Source organism: Cajanus cajan, chromosome 6, assembly GCF_000230855.2.
Source record: "Cajanus cajan strain Asha chromosome 6, NIPB_CcT2T_4, whole genome shotgun sequence".
Lineage (NCBI taxonomy): Eukaryota > Viridiplantae > Streptophyta > Magnoliopsida > Fabales > Fabaceae > Cajanus > Cajanus cajan.
In genome coordinates this window covers 3,439,723-3,459,321 of record NC_138522.1, presented here as the reverse complement: position 1 = coordinate 3,459,321, position 19,599 = coordinate 3,439,723, and the positions used below count along the sequence as shown (strand labels likewise).

General features: G+C 31.6%; 1 protein-coding gene and 1 long non-coding RNA gene across 2 annotated transcripts; both read left to right on the top strand.

The window, feature by feature from the left end:
- Positions 1-2,141: 2,141 nt before the first annotated feature.
- LOC145958911 (uncharacterized) lies at positions 2,142-5,579 on the top strand. The gene is made up of 2 exons (XR_014434467.1): positions 2,142-3,713; positions 5,204-5,579. It is a non-coding gene; the product is annotated as an uncharacterized LOC145958911 (long non-coding RNA).
- Positions 5,580-10,653: 5,074 nt separating this feature from the next.
- Positions 10,654-19,599, top strand: LOC109804380 (uncharacterized). Its single transcript, XM_020366194.2, has 10 exons — positions 10,654-11,127; positions 11,447-11,567; positions 12,591-12,676; positions 16,577-16,994; positions 17,088-17,188; positions 17,274-17,340; positions 17,543-17,770; positions 18,185-18,643; positions 18,869-18,941; positions 19,356-19,599. The coding sequence occupies exons 1-10, from the start codon at positions 10,763-10,765 to the stop codon at positions 19,574-19,576; spliced, it is 2,139 nt and encodes a 712-aa protein (XP_020221783.1). The 5' UTR covers positions 10,654-10,762; the 3' UTR covers positions 19,577-19,599.

Genomic DNA, 19,599 nt, shown 5'->3' with positions numbered 1-19,599 from the left:
GTTCCTGGAGTATCCACCGGCGACAGCAGTGACTAATCTCCTCGCTACGTTGGAGGCACCTCAAAGGGTGAGATAGCTGGCCCCAAGATTTAACGCGACTGCATACACAAGGCAGAATTCGAACCCCTGACCTTGTTTAAGCGTGGATCAACCCCTACCGCTGAACCACACGCTTGGGGTTAAAAAATTGGTTAATTTAGTTCATATTATTAGCTTTACTTATAATATATATAAGAGTAACTCTAGATAAAGTTACTCTACTCAATAATTCATGATATTAGTTGAATTTTAACGATCAAATTATTAAATTAAAAGTTCTTAATAAAATTCAAAAATTATATAATACTTCGTTATAAAGATTAAAATCAATGTAGAAAACATTTTTATGACTATTTGTCAATTTGAATTAACAAAATGAAGAGCACACATATAGAGATTTGATTTATATATGAAGAACTTTTGACTTAATGATTTAATTATTAAAATTCAACATGCACCATGAGTTATTAAATGAATTAATTTTATCAAGAATTACTCTTATAGTCATTTGATCTCTCCTATATATATGTGTGTGTGTGTGTGTGCAACTTTTATAATTCTTACATTATTCAGTAACTTTATATGAGAAATAAATTTTGTTGATTCAACTATTAAATTATAACTTATATTCCCTTGAATATATATGTCAATTTTTTTGTTGAAATTGAACGACTATAAAAAGATAATCAAAATATTTATATTTTATTATATTTATATATATATATATATATATATATATATATATTATGTTGATATTGATATATATAAATGCAGTATCAAATAATTTTAAATTAATAAAACTACTTTTATCATTATAATTAATGATATCATTACTCTATCAACAATTTACAAACACAAGACTAAAATTCAAAATCTTAAAATTTAAGGATCAAACACAAGACTAGTTGATCTAATGAATATTGATAATTTTTAAACATTTTTATTAAATAAAATATAGAGACACGAAGTATTTCGACCCGACTAGTTATTAATAAAGGGGATTGTCCTATTTGGTGTCTACATTTTTAGACAATTTAACTCTTATAACTATCCTTTATAAATTATAATTTATATATATTTTTTTTTTATAAATTTCACCCCATAATACTTTTAATAACTATCCACTATTATATAATGTTTATTATTTATTATTTATAAAAATAATTCACAGGAACACAAAGTACCTTTTGCATATCAATATATACAACAATTCAAAACACATAGATGATATGTGTCATAGTTATATGTAATATGTGTTAAGATAAGAACAAACTATTACCTAACCAGATTAGGAACAAAGGTTTACGGGGAACAAAAAAACCTTCCACTGAAGGAAATTAAAATGTACCCTCGAACTTATCTAAGGGGATGTTCCTCTATATTGTGTTATGCTCTTCACATGAAAGAATTCACAACCATGTACATTATTGTTTTGGTTAACAATAAACCAAACTCTCATTCTCCCTCAAACCCAAGTCAGTTATATATTTCTTCTGAGAATACACAAACTCTGATTGGAACACCATTGAATAATTGAAATTTCTCTGCAAACTTTGTAACCAGGGCCCTGAGGAAAACATAATTTCTTTCAACAAGCTTTTATTTATTTATTTATTTATTTATTTATTTATTTTAATGAAACTAACCCTCCTTAAATGTACATTGGTTTCTAAGATTCCAAATGCTCCAAGTTGTGGCACACCACACAACAACTTGTCAATAATTAAGTTATAACATTTTATATGTTATGATTTGAATTAATGAAACAGAGTATTAAATAATTTTTAAAATTTTTAAAAATTTAGAAATTTGATCTATGTATTAAAAATTTTAATTTTATAATTAAATCGTTAACATTTAATGTAAAATATAAATTATTGAGTAAAATAAGTTTAAGTAGATTTATTTTTTAAACAAGTTTATCTCCTCCTCTCTCTATCATTACATATATATATATATATATATATATATATATATATATATATATATATATATAATCATATTTATAAATCAACTACTTTAAAATGAGAAGGCTGTATTTTAAAGAATAAAATACATATATAACCATTAATTATAAAAATAATATTTTATATACATTATCAACGTATAATATTTCAATTTACAAACATTTAATAGAATTTTATTCTATTACTATTTTTAATCTTTTGTAGTTACATGTTCTCTCCCTTATTAAGGATGGCGTCTCAACTCAAGATTTATTACACTCTTATTTTAATTTATTATTTGTTGATAACTTGATGTTGAATTTCATTAATAGATTATAATTTTCTCATTTACATGTTCTAACATATATACTACATCAATTATTGATTAACCAATGTAATATATCCCTTTCTATATTAATTAACAACCTAACAGATGTAATAATTAAGCAATATACGACACCGATTAACAAGCTACCGATGTCATAAAAAGGTATTATAGAAGAGGTGAAGAGTATGAAAAAAATGTAGAGATAATTAATCTGAAAATTGAATGTTGGAAGTTGGAAGTTGGATGTGGAGGGAGTGTGGATTGATTGTGGTGTGGCCGTGCGGGTATGCGATGGTACAGGAGAGTTTGAAAGTAGGGCTTGGAAAAGGCTAAAAATAATAAGGTAATGATGAAAGAATCGCATTAAAGCTACCCCTTTTGTCTTCTTCTGTGTGTTTGACTGGCGGTAGCAGGTAACAGGTCGGTTGGTTCACCGGCATCACCAGGTCACTCGCATAGGAAAGCAAACACTTTTGGAGTTGCACTCTGCATTATGCATACTTTTTCTTTTATTATTACCACATAATTACAAATAGTAGGGACGGAGGGCCCTCTCCTCAATCTCAGTCTTAGTCAGATCTTTTGTGCTCTTGTCTGGCCAACTAAATTAATCAACTTTTGTTTGTGAATTTCATCTTTGACCATAGCAGTTAATTTTAAATGCCCTTTTGCTCAAGCTAATTTTGGACAAAAAAACATCTGAATGCCTAACTAAAATGCCCCCATTAGTGTAGTGTGACTTCTCACTCACTCATCTCTCTCTCTTCCTTGCCCTATATATAACAACCTATGAGCTTGTTAGGGTTTTCAGAGTAACGTTGAGATGGTTAATTAGTTGTGTTGAGGGGAATGTTGGCTGGCTCGAGGCTTTTCACTAAGGAGGTTCTCACTTGCAAGAACAACTATAAGGCTTCGGACCAGGCTTCATTCCCCTCAAAACTAAAGTTTTCAATGGATTTCTAAGTGCCAACTGCCAACTTCAAACAAAACGTGCTGTTGCATTATCTTGTCTGCAAAGGTTCGGTTGAGAGGAATGTTGTCTGGCTCGAGGTCATGGAAATATATATACATCAAGTGTTTCAGTTTCCAGGGTGAATTAATGATTCTCGGACCAGGCTTCATTCCCCCCAGCCAACATTTGCTTCTCACTACAGCTATTAATTTGCATTTGTTTATGAAGATCCTCATCTTCATGGGATTCGTAAGGCTTTTTCTTTCGCTAGCTTCTTCACTTATTGTAATTAGCTAGTACATATACTTAATTTTCATTTCTATATGAAGATCCTCAACTATATATATGCTGCTTTCTAGTTTTCCATCTTGTTACCAGATACGACAGAAGAAGGAAGGCTCTTTGATTTACAGTTAACAACTCTAACAAGATTACCGAATTTCCATCTGTAAGGTTACTTGTATAAAATGTTTGTTATAATTTCTTATGAAGATATATACTTTCTGGTTTACCCTTTTATTTTCTAGCCTTGTTCCCATTACACCAGCGAGTGACCTTATTTATTAAGGTTTCTTCCAAGTTTCAAGCTTGAAAGGTATATAGACTAATTAAAAGTGAGTTCCTATGTATTTTAGTTTTTTGACATAGTTGAATCATTTGATTTGTTTTTTTTTCTCTTTTGAATAAGAAAAATAGAAGGAAAAAAAAAAAAAAAAACTCAGTTTACACATAACTCACTCATGAGTCATGAAGGAATTAACATCTCTATCTCTACTACCCCGTACTATTGAATCTGGCCCTTCTCTCTGGATCTGAGAGAGATATAAAGGTGATATAGACATATATGAGACATGCATGCTTCAGCGTCACCAACGCCAAGTCCAAGTCTCTCTAGTTTTCTGCAATATTAATATAAGATTAGCATTTGACAGATGAGAGAATGTGAAGAAGAATATAGTATTATTATTTATAATATGGCTAATCAGTCCCGGGCCGAATGTTCATTTCTCATGGACAAGAAAGGTGAAAGCATGTACAGTGGAAACCTATCAGATGTGAAATTCTTTCTTCCTTGCTTTATCTGCAGTACTCTTGGCCAGCTCTGTCTCTAGGTCTTTCTAGGGTTTCAAACTACAACATCCCTCCCTCCTCTGAAGTCCTTTCAGCTTTTTTTGAATTAACCCGGTTTCAGACTGGTGAGTGAAAATTATAGGGAAGGGAACCTCTCGATTTACTGGGGAAAAAAGGGCATCATTTTCATGAATCTGAATCAAATTTGTACTACAGGTAAATCAACAGTCACCAAGTAAATTTCATTGCAGTAAAAAAACCTAGAGGGTAACTTTCATTCACTCTTAAATATATATATTTTTTATAATTAAATTCAACCACATGTACTCTATATGTATATTACTACCATGTATGCAAGTTTGTTAGGACAGCTAACGAAAGTTTTTAATTCACTTCTAGTTGGTTTTATTATGTCCCATCAAATATAATTTTTGTAACAAATTTCAGTTATTCTTTCAAGGGTGACCTTGAATAAAATTCTATTATATAGGAACTTGTATTGAAAATTTTCTGAGCTCTTATAATAATTATTTTAAAATAATTTTTAATTAACATCTAAAAATATTTATATTAAGGATGCATGAAAATTAAATTATTATTATTATACATCATTGACATCAGACAAATGTGACTAACATAGTGATCTCGAACATACATATGATTTAATCAATTGAGTTAATTAATTTTCAGTCTAACGTACAGACTCTTTGTTGTCAATTAAAAATTTAATAGGTTCTCACTTTTAATTCAACAATTCTGTGATCTAATTAAAGAAATGTATAAGAAGAAACGTGGTAGAGAGTTGTTGAAATATGTGGTGGTAGGCTTTGAAACGTAACTGTTGAATTTATTAGATTTGTTGTGTAGTGAAATGGCAGGGCATGCAGGCATGGCATGAGTATTAATAAAGGCGTTCTACGTTGGTGAGGGTGAGATGGGGGGAGATGATTCCCTTGTTGATGTGCTGGAACAGTTAACGAGAAGTAGTGAGAAAGAAACAAGAGAAGCTAGCTATGGATTCTCTGCGTGTGACTCTTTCTAGAGAAGAGATAGATAGATATATACATGAATGTTTCATTATGATGACGAGGCAGATATAGTATATAGTAATATGCAATTGCAAAGTAAACGTGGAAAAGATAGAAAGAGAGTGTGGGTGTGTGAGTGTGAGATGTGTGTTTTAGTGTAACGTATTTATGGGGCTTTTAAAGTTGTTGAAAAATCAGAAACCATCTTTGGGAAAGCTGGGATCAGAAAAATGAGGTTGCTCCTTCATCATAGTAATAGTGGTAATAGTAAATAGAGAAGAGTGAGTAGTAAATGACGACTATCTGACTTGTCTTGGGAAATGAAACATAGCTACCCGGGGAACGTTGCATCCACAACTTTAAAGAGGGTAAACAACTGCAACCCTTTTTAATTTCATCACACTTTCATCTCACCACTCTCCACCTAGGATTAAACATTTTCTCAAACATCTAATTAATAGAATTAGTAAAATTTAATACGGATAATTTCTTTAATATGTATAAAATATATTTTTTACTTATAATAAAGAACCACGAGAATATTAAATGAGAGTATAATCGAGAAAAAAATATTAATTAGAGTTGGCAGTTTTAAAACATCAATTTTTGTGGAAAACAAAAGACTAAAATGACTAAAGATTTGGAATGGAGATTACTTCCTTTTGTCTCAAATCTTTAGTCATTGTTTTCAAATAGTTGTCTTTTTAGAATTTTAAATTCTAATTAATATATTTTTCTTCTCAATTATAACTCTATTTAATTAATAGGCATTTTTCTTATCAAATGTTTAAGCATTTTATTACCTTTTTTATTTAAATGTAAATTTCTTTTTCAAATAGACCTTTATTAAAATTTGAAATAAAAAATAGTCATTGAAAATGATATTCTTAATTAAATAAGGAATGTTTAATTTAAAGATTATATTATTAAATAGAATAAATTTATTTAAAATTTGATATTTTTTTTATAATGAAAAGTTGATTAGGACAAAGTACAATCACATATAAGACTAGAATTAAGTATCAACTTTTTTTGAGGAGTTTTCTGTGAAATTAAAAATAATTTACTTTATTCCGTAAATCTATATAAAAAGATATAAAATATAAGAGAAGTCAAGTTTAATTATAATTCTTAACTAATATTGGAACAAAGAAATTTAATTAAGTGTGTCATTGCACTATTTTCATTATATTTTATTACCTCGCCTGATTTTTTATGCTTATATATTAGTCTAGGAACTCACTTTCTTAGTCTTAGAAATGATAATTAAAAAATGAAAATATAAAAATTATTATTTATATACTTTATCATGAATTTCGACGTGTCATTATTACATTTTAAAAAAAAATATTAACATTTGTATCTAACATCCTTAATAAAATAAAATAAAGATATATGATAAAAACAGATTAATAATATTAATAGTTTATCATTTCCAATTTTTTAACTAATGCTCACACATATAAGTACTTACCAACCTTCATGTCTCCACTCTGATTTTTTCCTTAACAGCATAAAGAGCGGTCTTATTAATAAATTTTTTTCCTTAATGACTAAAAAAAAAAGCTTTTGCACTAATAGTATTTATCTATAAAACTCTACTTTTTTTTATTCATCAGTAAATTCTCTTTCTACCACCTAAAAAATTATTTTATAATATATACTTTATAATGATACAACATTTATTATTAAAATATTTTTTATCTATATTTATATTTTCGTAATTATTAAAAAAATATAGATATAGATTATAATAATAGATAATATATATTATTAAATCTCATTCAAAATTAATATTAAAATTATATGTAAAAATATATTAAATAGATTTATTTCTACATTTATTGTATGTAGTAACATTTTTTTATATGGCATTATATGTAATAACTTTTTTCATATATTTTTTTTGACGATGAAACATTCTTAATTACTACAAGGTACGTACAAACTAGAGAGGCCCATATTCTAATGGGCATATCCATGCGTTGAACTGTGTTTATGCAATAATATTCTCACTAATTAAAGTAAAACAGTGAGAAAACTTAAGTATAGAGTATTTGATGATATATTATGTAATTAGAATTAAAGCTTTATTAATTACTTAAATAGCTAAATTTATCCTTGAATAAAGACCTTTATTTATAATTTTAATACTAGTATGAGACTAGCAGCACAAGTGTAATTATAAAGTTCATTTGAAATGAGCATGGTCTACGTACTAGGATATATGAAGATTCTGAAAGAGACAGAGAGAAAAGGTTCATGGGAAAGGGGCAGTGAGATTACTTGAGAGGCAAGTATGTGAACTGAGTTTGAATGTGTAGGCATGCATACTGCATAATGCATACTGCATAATGCATAATGCATTATAGGATTGATGAAGTGATGGGCCCCGTTTGTATGCATCCCATCCTATCAATCTCATCTGTGTTTCCCTATGTACCGTTAGTTCCACCTCTTGTCTAACGTTCAATACCACCTTCCTCTTTCTCACACTAACTTACAAGCTGTTCGTGCCATTCACAATTAATATTTCACGCCACTCTATTTTATCTACCATGCCCTAAACATGATGCATGCCACACCCAAAACTTGCAACTATTTTATCGTTAAGATAAAAGTCAAATTCTAATTAATTAATGAATAACACCAACAACGTTTAAATTATTCTATAGTAAGTTTTGTCCTTATTTATATAACATAATTGTATTTGGACAAAGAGTATCATTTTTTATATATGATAAAGAGATAATAAGAGGATAATAGAACGAAGTGCTATATATAAAATTGGTAGGTACAAGGTGCCGAAGACATGGAAGATCTTGGATTTTTTCTTCTTTCAGTTTAGTTGACTACACATGATCCGTAAGATATCTTCCTGGTTTGAGATCAAAGCTTAGTAGCTACCAGTTTCTTGTGGGCTGCATCTTTTGAGTCTCTATCATTGAAAAGCCTCCAAATGTAAGAAATGGGTATACCTGTGGTTGATATTTCGTATAGACGGCTATCTTTTTTTTTTTTTTTTTTAATAAAAAATCTAATTAGACAGATTTTTATACATTAAAAAAAGTTAAGTCACTACTATGTTAAAAGCAAAAAAAACTTTTTAGTGATAAATAATTCATGGAATTGTTTAAAGATAATTAATAATTAGTCGAGTTATGCATAGAAATATAATTCTAATTACAAAAAAAAAGTTATTTAGTGATGTCTCTTTTAATGAGATAATACATTATTATTGATATTGTTATATTACATTTAGTGGTTCACTTACATTACAGGACTTCTTAACAAAAATATGAGTTTAATACTCCTTAACGGACCCTAAACATTGGGCTTTTTTGCACACTCAAGTTTGCTCTCAGTTACGGTTGCGTAGCCCAAAGTTAATCAAAGTCATGCAAATGAGTGGCGTTCACTAAAAGAAAAAAAAATCTCGTACAAACAAGTCAGATTAATGAAGTAAAATGAACATGCAATGCACACCTCTCTACCAGTCTATTTTGTAAAAGTTAGATGAATGAGTCATTCACAGTTTTTTTTTTTTTTTTTTTTTATACAAATTTACAACGACCACAATAGCATTTAAACTTATAATATTCTGCATTTTATTCTAATTTTTCACTAATCCGACCTTAGTCAATACTGAATGTAATGGTAAGAATACTAAAGTTTTAAGAAATTGAATAACAATTTAATTCAATTTTACAAATTCAATATGATAATTGTTATTCATTTATATACACAATTATGACTTTATTTCTATATAATATGTAATCTCCAACATATTCCTTCATATCAAGAACTCGAGCATGAAATTTGTAAGATTGAATATCTATAGATAGTTTAATAATGGTCTTATAGTAAATAACCTAACTCAACCCACTAACAATTGATAATCATTAGGATATAAACCTCATTATGCTTTGGTATCATTTTTAAAAAATGGATAAGAGTTTAACTTAATCTTATAAAATCAAATGAAGATTTCTCTCCACCAATAGATAATGAGACTTCCAACACAAAATTTTGCATCTATTAACAACTAATTAAAATTATGTTTGATTTTTTTTTCTTGACTTAAAAACCACTCTAAATTTAAAACTCAAAATAAGTTTAAAAATAAAAGTAGTAGTTGTTTAATAATTTTATTTCTTTTAACTTAAAAGCTTCTTAACTGAAAGCTATTTAGTAGAAAAATAATTAAAATTTAGTCCTAAATAATCATTACAATCATTTACCAATTATTTATAAATTATATATTTTATTTGAGACAAATTCTTTTTATCAGTTGAATCCTCATCCGTATGCATAATCCAAATAAATTTTTTGATAGTAGTCGAAGTTTTCCTATTTGCAAAATGAGATATTTGAGCAACAAAATAAAAATAAAAAATATCATAGAAATTAAGAGTAGTAAAAATAAATAAATAGAAGGTAGATAGCACATAAAAGTGCCCATATTCCTGCTCATATTCAAAAAGAAGGAAAGATGTGATGTTGGTTGCATATGTAGATCGAAGAAAAATAAAAATACAAAATGTTAAAGTTCCTGTAGACAACTCTTTCAAAAGCAACTTATCTTCCGATTCTAAAGAAATAAGTGGCTTAATTTTATAAAAGCCTGTTTTGAAAATTGTTTGGCTCAAGCTCTCTGATCTCTATAAATAAGCTTATAATGAAAAGTTATAAACATGTTGGTTTGACTATACTCAGCCTAAAGGTTAACGTAATGTTTAGAGAACCTCGCTCACATGTCACAGAGACAATTTATTCGGTAAAAAATTTCATGTTTGATTTTTGTTGTATACAGTTTACCGAATCCAACAACGGTAAATGATGTGTTGCATTTCACATCATTCGTGCCTAGAATTTAATTTGCTCGTTGCGTGTTTTCAATGTATTTCCGCTATTTGTTACTTTAGGCATTTTTATGTTTTAAAATCCTCATTCAAGCTTAAGAGGCACTAACCAGTAACCATATACTTAAGAGGCACTAAAAGTGAGAGGTAAACGACAAATTGACAAAGTTCACAAAATTGTGAGACTTGAGTGACAATTAAACCAAAAGAAAAAGAATGAGCATTTTGAAGATAATTATGAAGAGAAAAATCAAAGATTATTTGAATCTGACTGTTGTCTAAAATGATTTTTAAGTAGCTAGTGAGTGAAGTAGCCATGGTCCTACATGTTTTCCAACTCCACATCATGGATAAAAAAATCAAAGGAAATGACCAAAACATCACTACCACCGTGTATATTTTTGCAACCACAAATTCACGACTAAACGACAGAAACATAACTGGTGGCTACGACGCAGGTATCTTCAACTGTCGCCAACAAACATCGCTCCCATGTATAACGAAACCACCCAATAGTGTGGTCAGTCCCGTGAGTCATGATCGCCTCCTCCACCCCCACCAACGTTGGACCTCACCCTCTGCGCTTTCTGTCCAAACCAGCCACCACAAGGTTTCTCTCTCTCACACTCCACTCTCGGGGCATCGCTGCCGCACTTTCCTCGACCACTAGCACCCCCTTGAAGCCCACGTGCCGCTTCAACTGCTACGGCGCCAAAGATGGAAGCTTTGAACGGAAAGAGGAGGAGGGTGAGCGCGAGGTGCATTGTGAGGTCCAAGTGATATCGTGGAGGGAACGCCGAATCAACGCGCAAATTACCGTCGATGCTGACACTGAATCCGTTTGGAATGCTCTCACCGATTATGAGCGTCTCGCTGATTTCATCCCAAATCTTGTTTGGAGGTAATGCTAATGCTGTTAATTGTTATTCATTGGTTTGTTTGAGTAAACTTTTGCAGAATTACTTCTAGAGTAGAAAAATAAGAAGAAAAAAGCTTCTTTATAAGCCAAGTTATAGAAGTTATCGTCTATTAGCTTTTCAAAATCTTATTTTTAATTCATGTATAAATTAACTACCTTACTGATAAGTTTATTTTAATTTTTTTTTTTAATTTCTCTCATAAAAGTGTATCCAGAGTAACTTATAGAATCGGGTACAAAAAATGGAATAGTGCTTCTACTTTGTATTGGTGGTGATTAAATGAACCTTTTTTGTTGTCAGTGGGCGAATTCCTTGTCCATACCCAGGGAGGATATGGTTAGAGCAAAGGGGATTCCAAAGGGCAATGTATTGGCATATAGAAGCTCGTGTTGTGTTGGATCTTCGAGAAGTCATCAATTCAGTAAGCATCTTTTAACACATATGAAATGGGCACTGTAGCCAGCCACTAGCCCTACTTGATTGGAACGGAATTTAAACTTTGGGGTGTGCCCGATTTTTCTTTTCAAAAACTTTTTAAGTTTTCAAAATGCAAGTAAACAAGGTTGCTGAGACAACTAGTAGAGCAGAGTGTGAAATTGAGGGAGACGTTGAACTAGATGGAAACAAAAGAAGACGAGGAAACATCTTCTAGCTATTTTTAGTTTTTCAAACAAATGATTTCTGAAACTTGAAGATTTTGAATGAGAAAGTGATTGCTAAACAGTGAGAAATTGTTTTAGAAAACAATTTTTAAAAACAAAAAGTGAGAAGAGAATAAACCCTTAATCTTTCGTGCTCCAACTATTGGGAAAAATCCAAGTCTCACATCGACTAGAAATTAGACAATTACTTAGTATATAAGTGAAAAACAACCCTCACCTTACAAGCTGATTTTATAGGGTTGAGTTAGGCTTAATCCACTATTCTAAGATGGTATCAGAGCTATCTTAGATTCTTAAAAAAAAAAATGGGTCACCTACCATTCATTGATACATACTCCATGGGCATGAGAGGGTGTATTCAAGTCCCGTCAATCCTATATCATTAAAAAAAGGGTCACCTACCATTTATCCACGTACTAAGCCCAATAGTGCTGGACGTGAGGGGGTGTATTGGGAAAAACCCAAGTCCCACATCGACTAGAGATTAGGCAATTGAATAGTATATAAGTGGAAAACAACCCTCACCTTACAAGCCGGTTTTGTAGGGTTGAGTTAGGCTTAAATCCATTATTCTAAAACCAACCCATGTTTTCTTGTGCAATTTGCCCCATGATCCTTATGGCTTATACAAGATTATATGTGAAGAAAAATTAAGTTTTCATTAACAATGGTTGTGCTAGTTTGAGTTAATGGATTAGTCCGTCAATATAGACAAGTCCAGAAGAGAGAAGTGAAATATTTGTTGTATTAATACTGCTACATTTTTCTTGTTAATTCTTCAGGCATGGGATCGAGAACTTCACTTTTCCATGGTTGATGGGGACTTTAAGAAGTTTGATGGCAAATGGTCCGTAAAATCTGGAACAAGGTAGAATCTATTTCTCGAATCCATTATTTGCAAAGCAATTTGCATCAATTTAAAGATGTGTCTGTGTATATTTAGTATGTCATCAATCTTAAACCATCAAACTCAAAGTTACTCTCTGTAGAAGTTCTGGTTCTGATTAATGAAAAGGCTTCATTATTGTTAGGCCTTCATCATCTTTCTGTTTGTTACCATTTACTACGTTAAAATTTGTTGGAATGCCATACACAATGAAGTTGGGGTAATTTGAATATAATACCATATCTTTAGGGTTTAGGGTTTAGTATGTCATCAATATTAAACCTTCAAACTCAAAGTTACTCTCTGTAGATGTTCTGGTTCTGATTAATGAAAAGGCTTCATTTTTGTTAGGCCTTCATCATCTTTCTGTTTGTTACCATTTACTATGTTAAACTTTGCTGGAATGCGATACACAATGAAGTTGGGGTAATTTGAATATAATACCATATCTTTAGGGTTTAGGGTTTAGTATGTCATCAGTATTAAACCTTCAAACTCAAAGTTACTCTCTGTAGAAGTTCTGGTTCTGATTAATGAAAAGGCTTCATTTTTGTTAGGCCTTCATCATCTTTCTGTTTGTTACCATTTACTACGTTAAAATTTGCTGGAAGGCCATACACAATGAAGTTGGGGTAATTTGAATATAATACCATATCTTTAGGGTTTAGGGTTTAGTATGTGTATTAAACCTTCAAAATCAAAGTTACTCTCTGTAGAAGTTCTGGTTCTGATTAATGAAAAGGCTTCATTATTGTTAGGCCTTCATCATCTTTCTGTTTGTTACCATTTACTACGTTAAAATTTGCTGGAATGCCATACACAATGAAGTTGGGGTAATTTGAATATAATACCATATCTTTAGGGTTTAGGGTTTAGTATGTCATCAATATTAAACCTTCAAACTCAAAGTTACTCTCTGTAGATGTTCTGGTTCTGATTAATGAAAAGGCTTCATTTTTGTTAGGCCTTCATCATCTTTCTGTTTGTTACCATTTACTATGTTAAACTTTGCTGGAATGCGATACACAATGAAGTTGGGGTAATTTGAATATAATACCATATCTTTAGGGTTTAGGGTTTAGTATGTCATCAGTATTAAACCTTCAAACTCAAAGTTACTCTCTGTAGAAGTTCTGGTTCTGATTAATGAAAAGGCTTCATTTTTGTTAGGCCTTCATCATCTTTCTGTTTGTTACCATTTACTACGTTAAAATTTGCTGGAAGGCCATACACAATGAAGTTGGGGTAATTTGAATATAATACCATATCTTTAGGGTTTAGGGTTTAGTATGTGTATTAAACCTTCAAAATCAAAGTTACTCTCTGTAAAAGTTCTGGTTCTGATTAATGGAAAGGCTTCATTTTTGTTAGGCCTTCATCATCTTTCAGTTTGTTACCATTTACTACGTTAAACTTTGCTGGAATGCCATACACAATGAAGTTGGGGTAATTTGAATATAAAATCATATCTTTAGGGTTTAGGGTTTAGTATGTCATCAGTATTAAACCTTCAAACTCAAAGTTACTCTCTGTAGAAGTTCTGGTTCTGATTAATGAAAAGGCTTCATTATTGTTAGGCCTTCATCATCTTTCTGTTTGTTACCATTTACTACGTTAAAATTTGCTGGAATGCCATACACAATGAAGTTGGGGTAATTTGAATATAATACCATATCTTTAGGGTTTAGGGTTTAGTATGTCATCAATATTAAACCTTCAAACTCAAAGTTACTCTCTGTAGATGTTCTGGTTCTGATTAATGAAAAGGCTTCATTTTTGTTAGGCCTTCATCATCTTTCTGTTTGTTACCATTTACTATGTTAAACTTTGCTGGAATGCGATACACAATGAAGTTGGGGTAATTTGAATATAATACCATATCTTTAGGGTTTAGGGTTTAGTATGTCATCAGTATTAAACCTTCAAACTCAAAGTTACTCTCTGTAGAAGTTCTGGTTCTGATTAATGAAAAGGCTTCATTTTTGTTAGGCCTTCATCATCTTTCTGTTTGTTACCATTTACTACGTTAAAATTTGCTGGAAGGCCATACACAATGAAGTTGGGGTAATTTGAATATAATACCATATCTTTAGGGTTTAGGGTTTAGTATGTGTATTAAACCTTCAAAATCAAAGTTACTCTCTGTAAAAGTTCTGGTTCTGATTAATGGAAAGGCTTCATTTTTGTTAGGCCTTCATCATCTTTCAGTTTGTTACCATTTACTACGTTAAACTTTGCTGGAATGCCATACACAATGAAGTTGGGGTAATTTGAATATAAAATCATATCTTTAGGGTTTAGGGTTTAGTATGTCATCAGTATTAAACCTTCAAACTCAAAGTTACTCTCTGTAGAAGTTCTGGTTCTGATTAATGAAAAGGCTTCATTTTTGTTAGGCCTTCATCATCTTTCTGTTTGTTACCATTTACTACGTTAAAATTTGCTGGAATGCCATTCACAATGAAGTTGGGGTAATTTGAATATAATACCATATCTTTAGGGTTTAGGGTTTAGTATGTCATCAATCTTAAACTTTCAAACTCAAAGTTACTCTCTGTAGAAGTTCTGGTTCTGATTAATGAAAAGGCTTCATTTTTGTTAGGCCTTCATCATCTTTCTGTTTGTTACCATTTAATATGTTAAAATTTGCTGGAATGCCATACACAATGAAGTTGGGGTAATTTGAATATAACACCATATCAATATGTTTTGAGTATGTTCTTCTTTTGTATGGCTCTCCAAAGGGAAACTTTCTAGTTACTAAACTATACAACATAAGGTCTTGGTTATTGATGCTCATTTTAAGAGTCATAAACAGAAAGCCCGACAAGTTACAAATCCAAAAATCAAGTGGTTGCAACTTAAGGTTAGTAAACAATTGAATTCTAAGAAGAAATTATTAGAAAAAAGTAATTGGATTGGGAGCTATAAGGTAGTGCTAAACTCATTTGGGATGAGATGTCTACAAATTAGAAAGGTTGCTAAGCCGGTGAATGGACTGAGAGATGTGGAATCTTGATGATGGAATGAAAGTGTGTAAGAAAAGGTAAGAAACGAAAAAGAGTGTTGAAAGGCCTTACATGGTGCAATAACATTGAAAATTAGGCAAAGTGTTGGAAGGCTAGAAATGAGAGAAGGAAAGTTGTGAGTGAAGCACGATCCAAAACTTTTGAAGAGTCTTACCAAGATCTTGAGCCAAAATGGTGAATATGAATGTTTGCCAAAAAAAATGGGAAAGGAAATCAAGAGAATTTGACCAAGTAAAATGTATTAACAATAAGAACGAGGAAGGAAAAGTTTCTGTTACAGATCAAGATATTAAAGTGGGGGTGGGAGAACTATATTTATAACTTATAAGTTTTCAATGATAGTCACAGGTGATGAAAGTAGATTGCATGGGTTTTAGTCATGTGAAAACTAAAAAGAGGTAGAGGGAGGCCAAGAAAGAATTTAGAGGAAATTATTAAAATGGATCTCTCGGTGAATAATATCAAAATATTTGGGTTTTGACCAAGTCCAATGATATCGTGTGATTCATGTAGCTAACCTCACCTACTGGAATAAAGTTGTTGTTGTGGTGGTGCTCTTTTGTAGGGCTTTCAAAAAAAATGCGTTGAAGTATACTATGTGACATCTTCAAACATTTTATGTGACAGAATGAAGAATAAATTGGCTAATTTTCCAAATGCAGTAATAATGCAACCTGCAAAACAGTTAAGCTTTGCCATCCTTAATTATTTCACCCATATGTTTAATGTCAATTGAAGTGGGTTTCTATGGGGGCAAGTATCTTCATTTTTCATTAACATGGATTGTTCTTATTGACATTACACACATTGCCATTTACATTTCTATAGTTTACACCAATTCTGGTTTATGCAGGTCATCAACTGCTATTTTATCTTATGAAGTTAATGTGATACCAAGATTCAATTTCCCCGCCATTTTTTTGGAAAGGATTATCCGATCTGATCTTCCTGTGAACCTCCGAGCTTTGGCTTACAGAGCTGAAAGGAATTTTATGGGATATCAGAAACTTCCACTGTCAGAAAATCAATTGCACAAAACTTATATAGCCATTAACGGGTCATCTGTTGAAAAGATAAATGGTGCTTTGTGTGAAAGTGTTACGTTGCCACCTGCAGAAAACAAAAAAGAAATTTTTGGTTCAGTGTCTGGTTCCATGCTCCCATCTTCCAGTGACGTGAGCAGCAACTGGGGTGTGTTTGGAAAAGTTTGTAGGCTTGACAGACCTCGCATGGTGGATGAAGTTCATCTCCGCAGATTTGACGGACTTCTGGTAAATTATCTATACTAATTATTATGAGTTGACCTTGATTCAGACAATGAGCTGTCTCTATGGCCATACTAATAAAGTGATTTTGATATGAAGGAAAATGGAGGTGTTCATCGTTGTGTTGTTGCAAGCATAACTGTTAAAGCTCCTGTTCGTGAAGTATGGAATATTTTAACAGCCTATGAAACTCTTCCTGAGTAAGTCACTTATGCTGCTTCTTTACACTAGATGTACTAGAGCATGTGGTGAGAGATTTTTGACAGATAACAATATTTGTTGCAGGGTAGTTCCAAATTTAGCAATCAGTAAGGTTTTATCACGAGATAACAATAAAGTCCGCATTCTTCAGGTATGGGACAATGTTAGTGAAGTAGTCTTAAAAAGAGAACAACATAGCTGTTTATATCCTAAATTGTTTCTTAACAGCTAGTGCTACTATCATTATCTGCTGTCACTTATACACACTTGTATCCCTTAGCACTAACACTGATACAAGCTTAAACATGACCTACATTCTTATCTATAAATTATGTGGTTTAATCAACATGCAGGAAGGGTGTAAGGGCCTTCTTTATATGGTGCTTCATGCTCGTGTTGTGTTGGACTTGAGTGAATATTTAGAACAGGAGATCAGTTTTGAACAAATTGAAGGGGACTTTGATTCATTCCGGGGAAAATGGATTTTTGAACAGCTAGGAAATCATCACACACTTCTAAAGTACTCTGTGGAGTCAAAAATGTGCAAAGACACTTTCCTTTCTGAAGCCATCATGGAGGAGGTTTGTCTATTAATTCATTCATCTATATAATTTTAGATTGCTTTTAAAACTTCCCTAGATTCTTTTCCAACAGTTTAACACCCTCGCTATGTAGTCCACATATGAACCTTTGGATTGACACTGGAAAGGAGCTCATCTGACTAAAAATACAGTTATAATGTTCTGCCTAAGTGAAAGCCAGTTACATTCTTCTATCCATGTGTCTTTTCATTTTTTTAATCTTTTTACTTTCAATGGTGCTAGATGTAATCTTTTGAAGGATTGTATCTAACACCAATGAAATATTATGTGGACCATGTCCATCAATAAAAAATAATAAAAAAAGATACAATATCTTGAAGGTAAATGTGACCTTTCAATCTACTCACTATTTGAATCCTGCAATGTTGAGTTTTTTGCACAATGTCATTTCAGGTCATTTATGAAGATCTCCCATCAAACTTGTCTGCAATAAGAGACTATATTGAGAACCAGAATGTATCAAAATCTTCAGAAGTTTGCGAGGAGAATACCAATTCAGGGCAACAAACTGTTTCATCTGTCTTTCAGAAAGACGAAAACTATGGTTTAGCTAAGGAAGTTCCTAATTGCAATGTTCAATGTTCATCTCAGCAAAGACCTAAAGTGCCAGGATTACAGAGGAATATTGAAGTACTAAAATCTGAACTCCTGAAATTCATTGCAGAACATGGACAGGAAGGATTTATGCCAATGAGGAAGCAACTTCGTTTACATGGAAGAGTGGATATTGAGAAGGCTATAACTCGCATGGGTGGATTCAGAAAGATCGCAATAATATTGAACCTTTCTTTGGCTTACAAACACCGCAAACCAAAGGGTTACTGGGACAATCTTGAAAATTTGCAGGAAGAGGTACCACTTAGCACTCAAATTCCTTCCTATCTTAAATACTTCCATTTCCTTCTTCACTTTATACCACTTACTCTTAGCGGTTAGCACTCTTGTTTATCTTGTGGAGAGAGGCTAATGCTTAAATAATAAATGTTGTCATTTATGAAGTCTGCAATGTAAGAAATTTGTTATATAAATGACATTACTTGCACCTTAGATCGTAATGGAATTCATTTCTTCACGCAGATAAGTCGGTTTCAAAGGAGCTGGGGAATAGACCCTTCATTTATGCCCAGTAGAAAGTCATTTGAACGTGCAGGTAGGTTTAGATATTCTTGTTCTCAACTTTGATTTTATTGCTGCAATAAACTATAGCTTTCTTTCAAGTCTATGAAAGAAAGTATGCTAAAGGTCAACTTGGATATACTTCTTCAGAAGTACTTCTAAGAGGAAAAAATAGAAAAAATAAAATAAAATAAATTTCTTCATAAGTTAAAACTAACTCATGCATAAGTTAAAAATATGTTTTTGGAAAAGTTAATATGAGAGAGCGTTTACAAATTAACTTATGCATAGTTTATGGAGAAACTTATCTTGTTTTTCCTTCTTATTTTTATCTCCTAAAGTATTTCTGGAGAAGTTTATTAAAATACACAACATCAGTCTCACCAAACTAATACCAGTGAATCAGTGACAATCATTTTTAACTTAGTAGCAATGGAATTTCCCTCAGGGAGGTATGATATTGCGCGTGCATTGGAAAAGTGGGGTGGATTACATGAAGTTTCTCGCCTTCTGTCACTCAAGGTAAGAAAAAGGAGCAGACAGGAGAACCTTGGTAAGGAAAAGAGGAGTGATCATATAGATAGTGAGATGAAGACACCATGTATTTCTCAAGACACGCAAAAGTGGCTTACAAAACTAAAACAGATGGACATAAATTGGTTTGAGTAAAAGAGGAAGGGTTTTGATTTAAA

Coding starts and splice junctions, on each gene's coding strand:
- LOC109804380 (XM_020366194.2), top strand. CDS start 10,763: ATGATCGCCTCCTCCACCCCCACCAACGTTGGACCTCACCCTCTGCGC. Junction 17,341..17,542: donor ATAAAGTCCGCATTCTTCAG/GTATGGGACAAT, acceptor ATCAACATGCAG/GAAGGGTGTAAGGGCCTTCT. Junction 18,644..18,868: donor TTGAAAATTTGCAGGAAGAG/GTACCACTTAGC, acceptor TTCTTCACGCAG/ATAAGTCGGTTTCAAAGGAG.